The 20233-nt window shown below is 46.7% G+C and overlaps 1 protein-coding gene across 3 annotated transcripts in view; it reads right to left on the bottom strand.

Annotated features, from left to right (window-relative positions):
- Positions 1 to 20233, bottom strand: part of ATXN10 (ataxin 10) — a 159392-nt gene that overhangs the window by 15677 nt on the left and 123482 nt on the right. For all 3 annotated transcript variants that reach the window (XM_059187268.1, XM_059187269.1, XM_059187270.1), the window contains one exon: positions 13046 to 13109. In XM_059187268.1, coding sequence (XP_059043251.1) covers positions 13046 to 13109 — 64 coding nt within the window. The remainder of the gene's footprint in view (positions 1 to 13045; positions 13110 to 20233) is intronic.

The raw sequence follows: 20233 nt of genomic DNA, 5'->3' as shown, positions 1-20233 counted from the left end.
AAGTCTCCAGTGCAGGGCTAGGTCCCTGCTGCCCAACTGCGGGCGGTCTCCTATTTTTGCTCTGGGCTGGCTTCCGTCCAGCCATGAGGCTTTTTCACAGCACGGGGCCCATTTTCAGTTGTACTCAGTTAACCCTGAAGAAAAGGTCTGTCCACTCCTCAAACAGCCTCTCCTGGCAGCCCACAGAAACCAATGGCCATTGTTGGGCTGGGAGCTGGCAGGTTTCTCAGGGTGGCCGGGACTCACAACCCACAACACAACGCCTGCTGCCCCGGGGCCAAGAGCACTTCGCCTCTGCCTCGGAGAGGATGTGCAGCAGACCAGAGGCCGGTTAAGATGGGGAAAGGGGATACCTGCAAGCGAGCTTCCTGTTTCCGTCTTCAGATCTGCGCCAGTGTCCAAGCGAAGGGGTGAATGCAGGTCCAGCAAACCACGGGGCTAAGAAAGCCCGAGCGAACGGAGACCTCCCTCTCCCTGTCGCCAGCACGCCTCGCCCCTGTGAGGCAGCCGACTCCGTGCAGGAAGCAGGCCCTGTATGTCCTCCAAGTGGTCTGCAGAAGACACAAAAAGCTTGGGACGCGGGGTCCCTGGTGCGGCTCCTCCGTCCCACCTGCTACTCCCGCCTGGGAAGTGCATTTCCCATGGGTCTCCGAGCGGGGCCTCTGCACACAGCTTCCTCCACGGAGTCGACAAGGACTTCCCGGCCGGCTGTTCCCTGAGCTTGTTCCTTCAGAGACTCAAAACACTCACTCAATCAGGTTTGTTTGGTTTTCGTTTTTTTTTGTTTTTTGTTTTTTTTTTAAATCAGATGATTCTAGAAAAATAAGTGGTACCGAGAACACAACACTTCCTGCTAAGACTGAGGATGTCAAAAGAAAAGAGCCAGAGTTACTATTTAACGGTGCTGGGCTGGCTGCGGCACACCGATGTTTGGCCCAGACCCTCGTCTATCACTGCTAAATCTGACCGAGGTCATTTTAGGCAAAAATACTGACATTAGTCAGGGTTACCTGGAACACATTTCTCTCTGCCAAACTCCAGCAACCCAATCTCTCAAGTGTTTTACCGAATACATAGTCCGTGTGCCAATGGTATTTAAATCCAACAACTTAAAAAAAATCATTTGTTAACATCCTAAACACACCCAAGTGTCACTGCTCTTTTTAATAAAGAAAGGGAATACAGAAAGAAAAACTGGCAAACAATTAACTTTGTAAGAAAATACATTAAGCTAAATACTACCACCACCACCACTACTACTTCTACTACTACTACTACTACTTCTTAGGCACCGATCATGCATCTCAGGAACTGCCCAAGACCCTTCATGTGCTGGTATCAGCAGATTCTCAAGTCATTAGCTCTTCTGAAGGCAGACCTTCATCCTTGGGGACCACTGTGCCTAACAACTGCCCCAGGGCTCTGTCACATGCGATCTGTCGGCGATACCATCTGCGGACAGAGAGGCGGTTCATTACAGAGCACAAAGAAGAAAAGATTTCTTCGTGGAGTGCCTCACTGACTCAGGAAAGCATGAGAATCTTACTCTTGGGTCACAAGTTTGAGTGCTACATTGGGCGTGCTACATTGGGCACAGAGATGACATTCAATCAATCAATGGCTCTGCTGGTGACTGGTAAACTTCGCAGCGTACGCTTTTGAAAGCAGTGCACACTGCTCCGTGCAGACGGGTTCTCTGGACTAGGAGCACAGCCCCACAAGAGGATGTGTTTGAAGGAAACTGTCGCATGTGTGAGGTTTAGGCTGATGTTTCAGACATTTCTTTATGGTCTAATCTATACGGCAGATATAAATATCCTGAAATGCAAAGAATTACTAAAGCTCTACGACATCCTGTAGAGACAGACATCAGGGACATGTGCAGGACGACTGAGGTGCAGACAGTCAGAGAGAGCAATTCTGAGAAACAAGTCTCTGGTCCATGCAGACGATGGGATACTATTCAGCACTAAAAAAGCAACGAGCCGTCACACCTGAGAAGTCTCGAGGACACTTGAGCAGCAAGTGAAGAAGCCGATCTGAGTGGCCATGTACTGTGTCATTCCGACGTTCCCAGGCCATTCTGGAAGAGCTCCAGATAAAAAAAAGATGGGTGCTGGTGGGGAGGGCCGAACGGGCAGAGCAGACGGTTGTGCACGCAGTGAGGACACTCCGTGTATTACAACGGCGGACACAGGTCACTACACATTTGTCTGGGCTCAGAACGCAGGACCCCAGGAGTGAGTCCTCACATAAACGATGGCCTGTGGGGGACAGTGATGTGTCTGCATCAGTCTCCAACCGCAGCAAGTGTCCTACCCGGCCGGGGAGCGCTGATCGCAAAGGAGGCTGTGCACGTGTGGGGACCGGAACAGAGGCAATCTCTGTACTGTCCTCTCAGTGTTGTCGCGAACCTGAAACTGCTCTAAGAAAATGTTATCTTCAAAACAAACAAACAAACAAACAAAACAAAACAAAAAACCCAGGAAAAAAATGACATGAAAAATTTCATGTTGTTTCAAAATTAAAAATACCTTTGTGGGCTAACAAACTCACAACCACTATGGGAGACTAGCATGGAGGAACTATTTACGTGACAATGTCTGATACACGTTCCCAGGAACCTCCTTTCCCTGAGGGATGCTCACCGGACAGCACTGTTAGATCAATCAGCCACAAGGTGCAGGACCCATCAGATTAAGAATTAAGGGCAGTAAATAGCTATATAAAGTTTTGTTTCTGTTTTCAAAAGAATTTTATGTGGTGTTATTTAAAACATTAATAGTAACTACTGAGAAATAAAATTAAGAAAACACTGGGTCATCGCAAGGCCAGGTGGCCGATGTGACAGTCCGGGGAAGGGGCTTCCAAGGCACCAGCTTTCAGTGCGCTGGTGGCGGCCCTGCCCGGGTCCCTGCCCAGAGTGAGCGTGCAGGGGGCAGGAGGCTGCTGGTAGGGAACACAGTCTACACTGGGCACCTCACCACGGGGAATGACGGACTCCCACTTCCTAACTTCAGGGAGGATAAACCTCAAGCCACCTCGCTCTTAGTTCAAGTCGAGGACATACAGCAGAGCCTACACACCCTGGCCTTCGTGACGGGGAAGAACGCGGCCAACCAGGCTTAGCAAGACAAAGCCCAAGGAGAGGCAGGTGGAACCGCCACACTGCTCCTCAGCTCCTCAGCCCGCTGGACGCAGAATCCGCGCGCTGACGACACTTGTCATCTCCAGCCTCTGATTTTCGAGATGGAAGGAAACCAGAAGCACATCACTCGAGGCTAAGTAACACGATCTGAAGGAGTCTCCTTCAGTGCTGGAGTCTCCTTCTAGAACCATCCATTTGCCAAAACACCTGAATGAGGAAACTGGCCCACTTTTGTGAAAGCCTCATTCATAACTGTGCCAGGACTCCTCCAGCCATCAGCTCCAGGCCCTGGGGCATCGGTTGCTAGGATACCACAGAAGCCACACAAACAGGACTTCTTCCCTCTTTCACTCTGAATGGTTCCATTTAGATGCGCCCTTGTGTGTGGGGGGGCGGGTGGGGGCACTGGAGGCAGCATGTTACCCTCTCAGACGCCTGGGAGTGGCACCAGCGCCTTGTCCAGTCCTCAGCCCCGGGCTTGGCTCACGCCCAGGGCCTCGGGGAGGCCTCTGCTAACCTGCGGGCCCATGTATGTGCACTTGTTTGCTTTGCTTGGGAAGAAACACTCGGTTCGACATCTTCAAACGCACGAGGTGAGCAGGATGGACACCAATGAGAGGCTTTAAAAAACCGAATTAGATCACTGGAAGCCAAACCAGAAGTCTACCTTTTGAAACTAAAGCAGCATGGGGAGTTTTTCTAGCGTTCAACTGTCAGCTCGACCACGGAACAGAGTGTCACCCACTGCCTGTCAGCTGTTTAATGCTGGGGACTCAGGAATAAAGAGAACTCGGGGCAGAAGCAAGATGACACTGAACCCACCAGGAGAAGCTTTTCTAGAGGGAAAGAGTTAACATGGTTCTTTAACCCTTTCCATGACTGATGAGTATTTGGGATGTTTCCACCTTGGGGCCCTTACGAGTCACGCCACGTGGGCCTTCTTGCCTTCTGAGACACACGCTGGGAGTGGGAAGCTGGCTCACAGGGCAGGTGTGGGGGTCTGGGGTCAGCAGACTCCACTAGAAAGTTTTCCAAAGAGATTATTCCAGTTTCCGTGCTCATCAGCTTGCTCCATAGATCCTCACCATTGCTCGCTATTGGTGGCCCTTCTTCCCAGCCACTCTGGTGGGTTTCGCATCGTGCGTCCCATTTCCGTTTCCCGGACAACTGGCGATGCCGGCCTCTTCCACGTTCACTGCTCACTTGGATTTTGTCTTTCCCGAGATGCCATGAGCCTTCTGTCCACTTTTAAATCCTGAATTACCTTTTGTAGAAGCCCTTTTACATACTAAAACAGAAGTCCTCTGGGAGATATCTGCAAAGTAAATCGCTTTGCAAAGTCTTTCTCTTACAGCATGCAGTTCTGGGTTACGATTTTTGTGTCTTAAGAAATCTTTGCCTACCCCAGTCTAATAACCATGCTCTCCTACGATGCCCCGTGGGGACTCCTATTCTACCTTCACACGGGAGTCTGTGGTTCTTTTTGAGTTAACGTGTGTGAGGACTGTGAGGTGCGTAGCTGGTTATTTTTTCCTCATTATGGAAATTGAATTAATCCAGTCCCATTTATGGAAAAGACCCTCCTTTTCTTGATGAGCTATAGGGGGGCCTCTGTTGTGTATGTGGGAATCGGTTTCTGGATTCCCTATCCTATTCAGTGATTGGACTTTTATTATCATGATGATTTGAGTCCTACCACTGATTGACAGCACAATCATAGATGAAAACTCACCTTTCTCATAGGAATTAACAGCTTTAATAGGGTGTTTGTATGACAACATCTATATTTTGAAAAACCATGTGAAGGGCACTTTACAAACATTATGACCCTAGAGGGGTCAGGCCCATTTTAGAAGAACAGAACCTGGGTGTGTCTCCCCGCCCCTGGGGCCTCTGGCGACTGTCATCATGCCACACTTCCTTAACACAGGGTTGCTGGGGAAAACACCATCGCTTATCATTCCTGTAAACTGCTACATCTCTGTACGCAAGTAAAACTTAAAAAAATGAGATGTCTCCATGATGAAAATTTAAAAAGAGAATTAAAAATTTAAAAAAAAAAAAAAAAAAGGAAGAGAGAAAGAGGGATAAGAGAGAGAGAAAAGAACAGGAAAAGCAAAACCCTGTTTGGAATCTCACTCGGTGCCTGCCCCCTCCCCCTCCAATCAAAACAAAACAAAACAAGAAACCCACATCAAGGACAACTGATGAAAACACAGATCAAAAAAGAATGAAAGAAAAACATTTCAAATAAAGCTCGGTGGTTTCTATTTGGAAACAACAACACAAAATCCCACTTGCCACAGTGAACTGACAAATACGAAACGGGCTCTGCGGCAGTGGAGCGGGGATTTTCCGACGGCATCTCCTACCGTGTCATTACTGTGGGTGACCCACAAGTGAGCGGGCGAGGGGACAGCTGGGCCGGGGCTGGGCCTGTGCCCCTGGAGCAGCGGCAGTGAGCGGAGGGCAGTCCTTCCCTGCTAAACACCCCTATGACGTGCTGTCTCCCTAAACCTGGAAATCCCCACTGGCCTCCAGAACCTACCTCCAAGAAATGGAGTCGCATTCTGAGGTTCCTAGCCAGCGGGGGGCGGGGGGTTTGCTCTGATAGGACAGCCAGCTTGGGCTTCCCAAACTGCAAGGGTGGCCAAGAAAAGGTAGGCCTCACAGGGTCCCAACTGCAGATTTCCTCTGGGGAAGGAGCCTGGACCCCACAGGTGTCACACGCCCTCATCCCCAGCCCACGGAGGACGGTTGCGTACGTGGGCATGACCAGCAGACCCAGAGTGATCGGAGTGCGGGGGGTTTTGGTTAACTGACAGCTCGCGTCAGCATGATTCCTCGTCTAAGCATACTCCAAAAGATCTATCGTTTTCTGACACAAAATACTGAAATTAAAGCTCAAGAAAAACTTGGCTGGTGTTAACCAGAAGACTGCGCGCAACCAAACACATCTGAAATAACATCACTGCCGAACGGAGCTCATTAATTCACCAAAGAATTGCAGAATCCATGGGAGAGATTTCTCTTGTGCTTCCAACCACCCTTGCTCCCGCCAACGAACCACACATACACCCTCGCTGGCTGCTGTCTGTTCGCTGTTTCACTCATTCAACTAAGTATTTATTAGAAGTTTACTATGTGCCAGACAGCGGCATGTTATACTGAGGCAAGAAACAGAAAAATGGTCCCTGCCCTCACAGAACCCGGCCCAGGGTAACGGAGATGTAATGCATGACGAGTATTTACTGATGGACTGTGATAAGCTGACAGAGCAGGTTCTAGGAGGGGTGACCTGACCTCACTGAGCTCCAGGAACACTTTGCTGAGGAAGGGGCTGAAGGCAGCGCAAGGAGCACGGGACCAGGGGACGGAGTTCAGGGGGGAGGTCAGTGCGGGTGACTGCCCGAGGTGACCACCAGGCACATCTGAGAAACAAAAAGGGCAGTGTGGGTCAGGGTGCTGCAAAAGGGGGGAAAAGCTCTGGATAAAAATGCGAGGCAGGCAGGGGCGGCTCCCACGGGACCTTCCAGGATGTGCTAGACACTCTGGCTTACTTTGAGTACAATGGGGAGTGCTGGAGATTCTGTAAATCGGGCACGTTTGCGAGAATGGTGTCGGGGCAGGGAGAGTCAAGAGACACGGAGGAAGGATCTTGTTTTGATTTTAAAAGATGACACTGAGTGAATGGGGAACCTTCATCTCCTGAACACCCCAAGGGAAGGAGGGGAATGGGAGGTGAGAAGCCATCACTGACCCAGACCAGGGTGACGAGAGTGTGCACACCTTAGAGGCAGAGGAATAAAAAGAAATAGCATCACAAGTGGCTCCCAGATTTCTGACCTGAGCAACTGGATGGATGGAGGTATTTCCCCAATTACCGAGAAAGAGAGGGGATGGTTTTATGGGGATATTAATAGTTCAGCTTTGGACTTGCTAGTTTTGGAGTATTGGTAAGACATACAAGCAAATGTTACACAGGGCGTTAGAAATTAGTCAGACGCTCAGAAGACAGCTTTGTCTAGAGACTGAGTTTGGGAACCACAGGAGAAGAGATCTTTAAAGCCGTGAGATACCCAGAATACAACTCTATGTTACCAGCTCCATGGTAACCAGACTGGTCCAAGTCACTGTCACCTCTTGCCTGGACAACTGCAGTAGCCTCCCCATAGGATTCCCTGTCATTCTGGGGACCCAGAGAGTGTGTGGCACATAAAAGGTATTCAGTAAACATGGAGTGAATTTAAGGAATAAATAGGCAGGGTTCCTTAGGGAGAAGACGCAGGGTGAGGCAAGCACTCCCGAGCTCTGCCAACGTCCAGGACTGCTCCAACATTTACGAGTTGTGCAAAAGATGAGGCAACAAAGGACTCAGAGAAGAAGGATCCAGAAAGACACAAAGAAAACCTATAGAAGATACTATCATGAAAGCCAAGAAAGAAGCAGTATGTCAAGGAGGAAGTGATTAATTCTTCTGAACTGAGTGTTAACATGACAAGAACAAAGTACCATTGATTCTGGCAACAGGTGAAGACTGGTAACAGTAAGCAAATGATGAAGCCCAACACGCCCTTCTGAAGATCCACTGGAGTTTTTAAAGACACAAACCCTAAAGCACCAAAAAAATTTCAGATGCTGAAAGGCAGGCAGAAAAGAAGTAACAGACAAGGCCATGGCTTATGGCTGTGTAACTCAGCAAAACCCGAGAAAGTTGATTCTAAGCTGGTAATGAGAGAAACAAACATTTTGCCCTGCAGAATCCCCCAAAGCTCAGATGTTGGTGCTCCCACGTACCTCTTTAATGGAAGGTAAAGGTGAAAATGAAAACAGAAGGCCTGTTTACAAAGTTAAAACATAGGTGTACCTCTAGGTCTCCTTTCTCTATCTCAACAGAAGATTGGAAGATTCATTAATCCATAACAAGGATAAAACAGAGATACTCTGGCATGGAGGATACCAGATACCGCACTGGAAATAACAGAACGAAGTTGAAGTATACATGTTAAAATGGAGAGATCCTGCAGCTTTCCCAACAAAATGGCGGTATCAGGCATACATTTTCAAACAAACTCAACTACTTCCTCACCAGCGTCCCCACTTTAAAGGAAATTCTAAAGATTTCAGGCAGAAGGTGAATGATCCCACTTGGACAAACAGAGATAAAAGGAGTTAAGGGCAGCGAAGGCAGTAAATGTGTGGACAGATTTAAATGAACACAGATATTGTGGGGTTTGAAAATAGAATTAAAGTGTGTAACAACAGCAGCATGTAAGTTGGGGACGACTAAATGGTCCTGAGAAGGCGGTAAAGGTTTGAGAAACAGCAGACAAACATTTCCTTAGTTAATGATGCATATTGTAATTTTCCCGGGTATTAACAGAACAGAAAAAATAAAGAACATTTAAACTAAAAAAAGATAAAAACTAAATTATACAAAATAATCTAAAAGAAAGCAAGAAAGAAGAAGAAAAAATAGGAAAGAAAGGCTTTAATATAAACAGATTGGTGATTATATTAAATATAAATGGGCTAAATGCAACAGCTAAAAGGCAGAGATTGTCAAAATACATTAAAGAAAAAACCCAACTACATGCTGTTTACAAGAAACAACTCTGATGCAGAGAAGTTGAAAATAAAAGGGTAGAAAATGTTATACCCCATATATTCCAACCTAAAGCTAGTTAGAGGAGCTATATTAATATCAGGTAACAAGTGTTTTTAAAGATAAAGAGGTTCAATTCATAATGACAAGAACATATCTCAAAGCCTGCCATACACCTTTATCTAATAACATTGCCACAAAATATACAAAGGGAAAATTTATGCAACTAAGAGGGAAACAAATCTATAACCACAGACTGATATTTTAAAACTCTCTGTAACTGATAAACAAAAATGGACAAAAATATCAGTAAAAATACAAAAATTTCACAAACTTGACCTAATGTATGTGGATAAAATGCTGATCCCCTCTACTGGAGAAATGTGCTTTTCAAGGACACACAGAATGGTTGCCAAAAAAAGGATTGAATACTGGGTCATAAGGCAAGTCTCGATAAATTTCATAGGACAGAAAAGCATGTATTCTTTGATCATAACACATGTATGCTAGAAATCAATCTCCAAAAGAGAATTAGATAAGTTCTATTTGTACAGATTTTAAGAAATCTATTTCTACACAATCCAGGAGTCTAAGAAGAAACCATAATGGAAATTAGAAAACACTTTAAATGTATGGTAACAAAAATAACACACATCTAAATCTATGCGATGGAGCTATAAAATACACAGAAAAGGATAAAAGCTTAAAATTAAGAATCCTAATAAATGGACAGATACACCATATTCATGGACTGGAAGATAGTATTGTTTAGATGTCAATTTTCAACAAATTGATTTTAGTCAATGCAGTTTCAAAGAGTAATTCAATATGTGTGGATTTAAATCATTTTTGTTGGTTAAACTGGTTTTTGTTGGTTGATTTCATGTGTGTACGTACATGTATGTGCACGTAAACACATAAGCATGAATGTGTGGAATTTGACAAGCTGATTCTAAAACTTTTATGTGAAAAAACAAGTGATCAAAAATAGCCATAACACTCCTCAAAAAGAAGAGACATGTTGGAAAGACGGACCTGACTAATACTGAGCCAGGTTAGAGAGTGACAGCACTGAAAGAATATAATATTTGTGTAAGGACAGACAAAGAGATCAACGGAAAAGAAAACAGACTCCAAATACAGACCCACACATATTTGGACACTTAGGATAAAGACGGCACTACAGCTAACAAGGCATGTTCATTTCAACAACTGAGCTGAGACGATGGTGTGTCCATATAGAAAAATATAAAAATAGACCCCCTAATAAACACCATACTCAAAAATCAACTCAAAGTGAATTACAGACATAAATATAGAAAGTAAAACTGTCAAGCGTTCAGAGGATAATAGAGATTATCATCCCGACCTCATGGCTAGAAAATATTTAATAAGATACATACCGAAAGAACTAATCCTAAAGGAAAAGTGATAAATTTGATTAAATGTTAAGAACTTCTGTTAATTAAAATAAACTATAAAGAGAATGGCAAGATAAGTCACAGAACGGGAGAAACAAAACATTAGCAAACATGTAGTTGACTAAGAACTTCTATATAGAACATACAAAGATCTATTACAAATAAATTACAGAGAGAAAACCCAATGAAAAAACACGGGCAAGAGGTTTGATCAAGCACAGTTTATGTACGCGCGCGTGCGTGCCCACACACACATGCACACACAAAGTCCCAATGGCAGATAAACACGCTAGAAGATGCTCACCCTTGTTAGTCATGCAGCAGTAGAACACAGGATCTTTAGCCTTTCCTGTGGTGACATGAGGGAGGAGAGCACAGGTGCACATTAGAGTAAATCCTCATGTCATGTTATGATAGATTTATTGGACTCTGATACCCACGTCAAGAAACAGCAAGCAGCAAAGCATATTACTGAGATGTACAAAAGCAACTGCTAGAAAAGCGAGCTAAGAGTGAACTCAAAGTGTGGAGAGTGGAGGCAGAGACCTCATTCCCTCATTCAATACACTTTGGCATTTACAACACAGGTATTATTTTGATGAAAAGAATATATAAGAACTGAAAAAAACTAAGAATGGGTGGGGGAGAGTGAATGGGAGGGAAGGAGGCCAAGTCAGGGAAGTTAGAGAATTTTCTGGCAAATCTGCTTGTGAGCGAGAGCAGAGGAACAGCACGGAGGGCGGCCTGGTGCGGTTTCATTCTGGAATCTGTTTCATGTCCCTTTCACGCCGGCTACCTGGAAGGCCAGGTTCTAATTTACGGCTCACATCTAAAGACTGACTCCCCGGGCTCTCGCGCTTCCTTATCTCTCACCTTCCAACCATCATTTCCCTTCGCTCTGCTAATTCAGCATGCTATCTCTTATCTTATCATGCATACTGGTTAGGCCTTTCTAATGTAGTAGGCTTTAATAAAACTCCACAAAGAATTAACAAATATGCATCATACTAAACTATGTCATATTTTAACTTTTCTTGACAATTTAAAGAATATTCTGGGGTCTTGAAATTCTTCATTAATTATCACTGTAAAAGCTAGCTATATACAGCTTGACCATATACATGCTGAGTGACTTCTCTACTACACGAACAGTTACTGTGTTTCCATGGACGTGTTCTGTCCCCTCCCTGGGACTCATGAGGCAGGACAGGGGAGCAGCTAAGAACCAGCCACACACCAAACTTACATTCTGGGTCAGATCTGTAGGACGAGCCACAGAGACTGTCTCGGTGGACATCCTCATCTACAAGATGGGGGCGACGGTGACGACAGGACCTGCTTCTCGAAGCTGGAAAATTAAATGAGGTGATGTGCAGGAACCCAGTAAGGGTTCAGGGAATGTTTCTGGAAAGGAGGGAATTACTGGCAAGGAGGCCAAAGAGACTCTGCCAGCATGAGCTACGGGCGGCTGGTCTGTATGGCCATAACGTGCTGTGTGCAACGGCCTGTCAGAGCCAAAGACCAGTGATCAAAACCTTCATTCCCTGGAGGTCAATTCGGGGAACATGGGACTGCGGGTGAATTTCTTTTTTCACATAATTCATCCTTTCCATCAGGAAGCGCACCCACTACGAATGCGCTCGAGCATTCTCGTACTGCTTCCCTGGGAGCCAAAGCTTTTTTTCTTTTCCCTTCCTTGTTTAGGGAGCTATGACAAATTTCAAAGCCCTGTGAGGCACAGAGCTTGTCGCGCCTGACTAACGCGATGCAGCGAGCCAACTCTGCTCCACTCGAAGAACAGTCTTCTGGGGCTGTTCGTCTTTTCCTGACTGGGCTTATAAACTGTTGTGCTCTTTAGATCCAGAGATTTTCTTCTATCGCTCATTAGATAAATGACGGTATCTTTAGCACAATAATGAGCATGTCGCCATCTACGCACTTTAAATACGTGGTTTTCATCAGCTCCTTTTCTCTTCTTGACAGAAACCAGTGGGGGGGTGTTCGTTAAGTGCCCCCCTCCCCCGGCTTCCCAGTTCTAGGCTGGGCTGCTCACGGCCTCTCCGGGGCTTACGCTCTCCACGTTCTTATCACCTTCCTCCCCAAACACGTGCAACTGACGCAGGGACACGCAGAGGCCAGGGCGAGGGACTGGACTGAGTCCGGCGGTCACCAGGGAGGTCTGGGACTTACCAGAATACCTCTCAAACCTGAACAGGCGGAGGTCCTCGTCACTGTTCTGTGATCAGTTTCCTACAGTGCTGCTGGGTGACAGGGCTTGGAATAAGCAGGTTCCCTGTACGCCCTCCCAACAAGGGGGTCACCCAGGTAGCGGCAAGAACCGGAGCGCCCAGCTTCAGTACCAGAGGGTCACAAGGCAGAACCTGTCCAAAATGGGTACTTTGTGTCACTGAAATATTTCTCTCCATTCCTGGGGCCTCCAAGTACCCCTCATGTCTGTCACTAGACCATCATGAAGATGGTTTGTCCCAAAAGACTGGATACTCAGACTGCCTAGAGCACAAGAAAAATAAAAACATAAAAACAAACCCCAAATTCTTCACATCTACAAATACGCACGGTTTGGAAAGGTGACACTGACGCGCTGCCGCACACAGGGGGACCGTGGACGAGCGCTCCCCACCCCCCCAATTTTAAAGCGCTTGTGAGGAGAAGACTGGTTTAGAATGTTCTCCCGACCTTGACCACTCCCACTCATTACCCCGCATAGACCACAGGACTTCTATTCCAGCACGCGAACTTTGAGAAAGTGGCTTAGCTCTGAGGCACAAGCAGAGAAGGCCAGCGGCCACACACCCAGCGAGCCCAGCACCCGGACTGGGGCCGATGCTCCCGCCTCCCGTGCAAGGATACAGGGGTTACTGTCGTCCATGCGGCAGCTGTCCAGGATCAAGGGGATGCCGTCCAGCTCACTGACCTGCAGAGAAAGGAAAAGGCAAATTTATACACGGACAAAACCTTGGGTCATGGTGGAGAGGACAGAGCACTGGTTCCTCCTTCGTGTTTCCTTACTCGCTGCCACGATGTCACAGCATCCTGTTATAGTTTAAGCCTGCCCCATCGGACACAGCAGGGTTCTAAACGTGACCTTGATGGTGAGGCAGGCAGACACGGGAGGTGTAGACCTTAGTGACCAGCCTGCCCTGAAGGTTTCAGATGATGATGAGATGTCAGTTAACAGGGGACCCTCCTCCCCTCCCCTGCTACCCGGTCTCCTGTAACTCCCACCACCCCAACCTCTAATGACTCAGAGCAACACCCCTCGTCGCTGCCTCTCGGCCTGGCCGTGTGCTCACCGTCTTCCTGCAACCGCTAAGTTACACGCTGGTGTACAGGCACGATTTCCACTTTACGCGGGCTGCGTACTCATTGTATCATTCCTGCTTTTATGACATGTTAGTGTTATTTTAGGTTTTAGGTGTTATTTGGTAGGATTTGGTAGGTTATTTTTTGGGAATGAAAATGCTCAAAAATTTTTCCATGTAATTTAAGGGTAATTGCTTCTTTGTTTTCTGCCTTCTTGGTTTATGAGGCTTCAGAGGAACGCTCTACTTTGGCTTATCGGGGGAAACCTCCACCAACTCAGAAATATTTAAAAACAGATATACAAAAAGGGATACACTATTTTTCTTCTTACCTTTCCTCAAAAATGTTGGGGCAACTGGACAGCCATATAAGGACGAAAAAGTGTATCTCTCTTCCCAATACTGTTCACCAAGATAGACTGCAAATGGATTGGAGTTTATCATAGTTTATAATTAATTCTCCCCACTGTGTATCTGGAGGGAAAACGGCTTGGTCTCGAACATTCTGAGGAACCGCCGGAGTGCTTCTCAAAGTGCTGTACCGTTCTCTGGTCCAGCCACAACGCACGAGGGTTCCCACTGCCGCACATCCTTCTCGGTACCTGTCAACCGTCCTGGTGGGTGTGACGGGCTGTGTCACCGTGGTTGGCTCTGTATTGCTCTGACAACTAATCGGGTTGTATACGACGCAATGTATAACAACAAAGATCCCAGAAACAGCTCAAATGTCAAATGCGCTATGGCACAGATGCGAAAGGCTTGTACGCAGCTGGGAACGCAAGTGGAGAAGACCTAACACACTACTGGGCACGGATCGCTAGGACACAAGGTAAGTGAAGAAAGCAAAGTGCAGCGTGGCCTTGTCTGTAGACCTTTTGTGTCATGAATCAGGAGAAATATACAAAGTTTGTTATATTTCCCAAAAGACACCCTGAAGGGTGAAGTAAAAAGCTCTAGTGGTTATCCACAGGGGATGAGGAGAGAACAAGGCACAAGAAACAGGAATGGAGACAAGGCCTCTGTTAATGTACCTGCCTATGGGATTCCGACTTTGGAAGCCTGAATATATTTTACATAATTTTATATAATTAAAATTATATTTTATATAATTAAATTTATAATGGATATTAACTAGACTTCTTGTGATTATGTCAAAATATACACAAATACTGAGTCAATATGTTGTATATCTGAATGTCCTGTTATGTGCCAATTATGCCTTAATATAAAAGTTAAATTTACAAAATTATTTTAATCTGATGACACGTAAAACAAAGAAAACTATTTCACAGGACTGAAACAGTCCCTGGTGAGATGTGTATCCTAAACTCAGAAAGAACCACACAAAAACCTTCAGACGGCATTCAGCTTCACTTATTCTGAACCGTTATTTATATAGTTAGCTTAAAGCAAAGGATAATTAAAGTTTTTAGGAAAAAATATCTTCAGCATAAAAAAGAACTATCAAATCCAGAAGCTAATTTGATACTTATAAATTAGAAACATTAGTAAGATTTCCTGATCTACTTTTTTAATTTCTAAGAAATATTTATTCCCTAGCTGCCTACTGTGATGGCCCAGAAGACAAGACAAGCATCACTGAGCATTCCCAGGGCTGGATGAACTGCGGACCTTCCTCGACTTACCATGGGGATATGTCCCAAAGAACCCATCGTTACTACACCCAACCTACTGAACGTCGCAGCAGAGTCCCGCTGACCTTAAGCATGCTCTGAACGCTCATGTTATCAGCCTACGGCGGGACAAAATCATCTGCCACAAAGCCAATCTGATACTAGAGTGTGAAACAGCTCATGTACAGAGTGAGAAATGGAAAGGCTGAAGAGCATGGCCCGGCTGTCAGCGTATCAGCTGCTGCTGACCTGTATGATGGTGTGGCCGACAGGAAGCTGTAGCCGCTGGCCCACGTCACCAGAGAGAGCACAGTGCGGGATCGCTAGCCCGAGAAAAGATCCACTCTCAACATTCCAAGGGCGGTCTCTATCTCTCGCACACCATCATCGGGGTGGAAATTCCGAAGTCGAGCCACCGTGAGCTGGGAACCATCTATAAATACATGTCCCGGTGGAAGAAGGCAGCCCTCCTGCCGCAGGGTCACTGATACTGACCATCCTCAGTTTCACAAAGGCAGAGAGGAAGAGAAGAAATCTAATTTCTACCCTTTTTTCTAGGCACTGGAGATAGGGTGAGAAATGAACTTAACAGACATCAAGCAGGCGCGAAGGAGCGACACTTTCATCATGTTTCCCATTATTCTGATGGAGCCCGGGTACGTATTATTGGCTCTACTTTACTGAATAAGGAAGTGGGGCTCCTGAGTTAAGTACCCTCCTCCTCAGGATCACTTCACTAACGAGTGCTACTCAAAGTGGCCCGGAGACCACCGCAAGTCTGTGAAAATAGACCAGAAGAGGAAAAAGCCAGGAACCGAGCTAATGATTTAACAGGGTTGTCCTGCTATGCTGTTACGTACCCTGAATCTTAAAGTAATAACTTCTAGGTTTGAAGGTCTTTTTAAAATTTTTTATTTTTCTAGTAATTCATTTGTATTATATTTTATAAGAATCTTGGTCCAGGATGGTCTGGGAGAAAAGAGAGGACATTCTTCAGCACAGGTAGTGTGAGAAGCACTGGCTCGGAAGGTCAGAGCCCTACAGAGGGCTGCACCTGGAAGGGGTCACATGCTTGAAAAGCACAAAAGGAAATGTTTTGGCCAAACTGGTAATGCCCCAGTGAGATTATAGTCAAAGCTTCCCAATGCAACCCTCATACCGCACGTCTCCTCCAATAACCTGCCACGCACCTACCAGCAGGACTGGGCTACTAACAACGACATTGCCAATGCCTCTGTCCGGGGCTGAAGAGGAAGGATCCAGAAGGAGCAAGGGCCTGGTGACTGCCATAGTGATGAAGGGATACCATTGGACCCTCCAGTCCTTTGCAAATATGTGATCTTAAATCCTCCTGGAACATACTGGAATAGCTCGGTATCTGACCATACAGCACTGGCCTCACAGGGAAGGCCTCCCCGAAGAAGTGGCATTTAGCTCGAGATAAGCGTAAACACGCATTAAGTGAACAAATCAAAGGGGCTGTGGAGTATGTCTTGCAGGGAGAAAAGCATGTACAAAATCTGGGAGATCCAGAGGACCAGGGAATGTTCCAGGAGCTGGCCAGGCAGCACAGCACAGGGATGAAAAGCAAGAGCCCGGGAGCCAGCATGCTAGGGTCCAAGCCTGGTTCTGCAGCTCCGCTGAGCTGTGTGACTTTGGGCAAGTAACTTAACCCAGGAGACTGTGTTTTCTCGCCCATAAAATGGGAGGATGGGGCTCACTTCCAAGAGCGGATGCGAGAAGGGGACTGACTGCCACAGAGGCTCGCGCACTGCCGGTGCCCCATGATGGTATCTGCTGGTCACGCTGTTAACAGGGGTTCGGTGCTTGCGGTGAGAGTGGAGCTCCCTCAAGGATGAAGAAGCAGGAAGAGCACGTCCACAGAGCTGAGTTTACAATCCTACTTTGTACCTAATTCAAAAAACGTTCTGTCTACAAAATAGTAAATTTATTTTCAAAAATCTTTTTTTTTTTTTTTTTGGTGAGAAATAAAACTATTCAGGAGCTAATATTTGATACAAAAAGAATCTCATTTTGGGGGGGGGCGGTGGATAAGGAGAATCCTCAGGGGTGCTAAACGGTGAGATTGCCTTTGAAGGAAGCGAAATCGCATGTTAAATGTGAAATTTAGGCAGGCGGTAAGAGCGAATGAAAGAGCTGTTGAAGACCATGTTACACTAGGGTTGTAGCTGTATTGGGGGCATGCTTTCCCAGGTAAATATTTCTTATTCACACTGCTCCATTATGAAATGATATAAGATACATTTTTTTAAAAGATTCTATTCATTTACTTGACAGAAAGAGGGAGAGAGCACAAGCAGGAGAGGGAGCAGGAGAGGGAGAAGCAGTCTCCCCACTGAGCAGGGAGCCCGAAGCCGGGTTCAATCCCAGGGCCCTGGGCTCATGACCTGAGCCAAAAGCCGAGCTTCATCGACTGAGCCACCTAGGCGTCCCTATCCAAGAGAACTTCTTAAAGAGATTCATAAACGTTTTTAACATAAATGATCTCCAGACAAGGATGACGGTGGAATTATGACAAATACACAATTATATACTCAAGAATGGACTCAGGTTTCATAACCAGGATAAGGACACGCCGATGCCAGCCCTTCAGGGGGAGTGACCGGTAACACAAAGGTGTTACGACCAAGCTCAAGTTGACTGCCGCAGCTACACGTGTGGCACTCCCGTCTGGGGCAGGGGAGAACAATTAGGAAATTAACAAGTTTTCTTCTGTTCACACTTCATAAAACAAGGAAGCTGTTTGTTTTCTTACCTAACATGTTGGGAATTGATTCTAGACCTGCAATAAATGAGTCACAAGCTGTAGTGCACATCAAGGAGCCAAGCTCAGTCAACACTTTCACGAGGTAACACATCTCAACAAGACAGCAAGTCTGGCTTAAACAAACGAACATTTAGCCCCTGGAAATAAAGTGTAAAAAGAAGGACCATTAATTGACTTGCTAACCGTTCCCTCCTTCCTTGGCCAATCATCTCAGGGAAGGTACTCTGCCAAGTGTGCAGGCCAACCTCTACTGTCTAAGCTCCTTTGGGAAAGTAATTAGATGGACAGAAAACAGAACCTCAACTGTTCTGACTGCTCTCACAGCAAACATTAAATGCAAAAATCCAAGAACTCAAAGAAGGGCCAGAGCATGATACCAACACAGGAACTGATCTCCATGAAATACATAGTGAATTGAGCATAACTGACATTTGGTAAAAATGTGTTCACAATACAGCTCCTCAAAGCAAATACATCCACAAACAGAAATCAGGGTCCTCGTTCCGAAATGAAATCGATGACCAGCAGGGGTGTGGCGATGCTCCAACAAAGTCTCCGTGGGATGGAAGCCATCCTCAGACACGCTCACAGCCACTCAGAGGGCCTGGAGCCCAAAGGCAATGCTGGATGACAAGGACCACCTGGCCAGAAATGCGGATGCACCTGCCCATGGGCCGAGACTCAAGGATCCCCCCAATCACCTGGAGGGACGGCAGACGCTCTGGATGCAGACAGCCCTGCGTAAGAATTCCAGCCCATCCTTTCAGCCACGGAGCCTAGAGGAGGTTTCTGAACTTCCCGAAGTCCAGACTTTGTGTGACGAGGGGTCATGCCCACTTCAGGAGGTTACAGTGAAGATCCGAGAGGAAGCGTTCAGCACGGTACCCTGCACGTCCCCGCACGTCGGGACATAAGACACAGCAGCATCTGTGATACTGCTCTCACCTGGTTCCGAGATTCTGAAGGTTTCCTTCATGACCCACACTTGCAAAGGGCTGGACACAGGACTTCTTCACTGAATACAAGCAAAGTTCTAAAACATAAAGACTGGCACTTGCAAAAGGAAGAAATCGGTAGCCGTGGTGACTCTGAGTGAGTCAAGCTTCTCCTGAGTGTCTCATGAGCTGCGTGTGATGCTGGGTGGCTAAGCCCTACCCGCAGCCCCTTGCCAGCTGTTGCCTCTCACGGTCAAGTCTGACCGCAAACACGGTCTTGTTCATCTCCATGTTGCACTCACTTCTGCGCTGTTTCGTGCAGCATCAGCCCAGGCACTTCATGACTGAGCTGCTGCCGCCGCCAGAGAAACAGGTTATGGGGCTACAACTCAAGAAGTCACAGGCCATCTGGTAGATTCTGCAGGCGATCTTGATCTAGCATGCAGAGTCCAAGGCTAGACTCCATGTCGGCACCCCTGGGAGGTTTCACACAGGACCGATCCTGCGGTTCCAACCCCAGGACAAAGAAATCATTCTTGGAGAGTGAAGTCAGGGGATCAGAGTCTTGGATCGAGTCTTCCAAGGATTCTAATGTGCAGCTGAGCTGAGAATTCCTGACCTGGGCCAAGGCCAAGAGCACCCACCAAGCCAGCGCAGGGGACCCATCATAAACCCTGAAAGAAGACCCTAGCACGCAGCTCACTGCCCTCATGTTTCCCTCTGGCACTTTTCTTTTTTCTTCCCCCAAATTCCTAAACCCAGCTTTGTTGAGCAATGACTGACATATCGCAGACTGTAGTTGCCCCCGTGCAACCACAGGCAAACCAAGGTCAGAATGTCCGCCTCCCTGGGAAGCACCCTGCCACCCTCACGGCTTGCCCTCAGCACCTTATGCCACGACTAAGCCTCCCTCTTTCGTTTTTTTAAAGTGACTGCTCTAGGGATTAGAGGATGCGTCTCTGACTTGCTGTGGTCTCCCTACAAGCAGCATTACACTGTTTCCCACACAGCATCAGTGTGGCTGCCGCCGCATCAGAGTCTCACAACTGGACCCCCCACTTGACCCTGGGGCAAATTCTCACGCACTTTACTTCCATACACTATAACCCCCCGAATACACTGATTTCCTTCGCTTGATATAACTTCCCTCAACACCCCCCTGGGCACAACTCCGCCGATGGCAATCTCTCCTGTTTGTCTGGAAATGGCTTTATGTTCATTGGTGAAGGATATTTTAGCTGGATATAGAATTCCAGACCGAGTTTTTGCGTTTTAGGTCTGTCACTCCACTGATTCCTGTTTTGCGCCACCACCCAGGAGAAGCCTGCCAGCTGGAGAGTCTTTGTTCTTCTTGACCATCCGGCAAGAGACAGAGCAGC

The sequence above is a fragment of the Mustela lutreola genome, chromosome 8, assembly GCF_030435805.1.
Source record: "Mustela lutreola isolate mMusLut2 chromosome 8, mMusLut2.pri, whole genome shotgun sequence".
In the NCBI taxonomy this organism is placed as follows: Eukaryota; Metazoa; Chordata; class Mammalia; order Carnivora; family Mustelidae; genus Mustela; species Mustela lutreola.
Note: the sequence above shows the minus strand (reverse complement) of the source record. Positions and strands in the feature narration are given on the sequence as shown.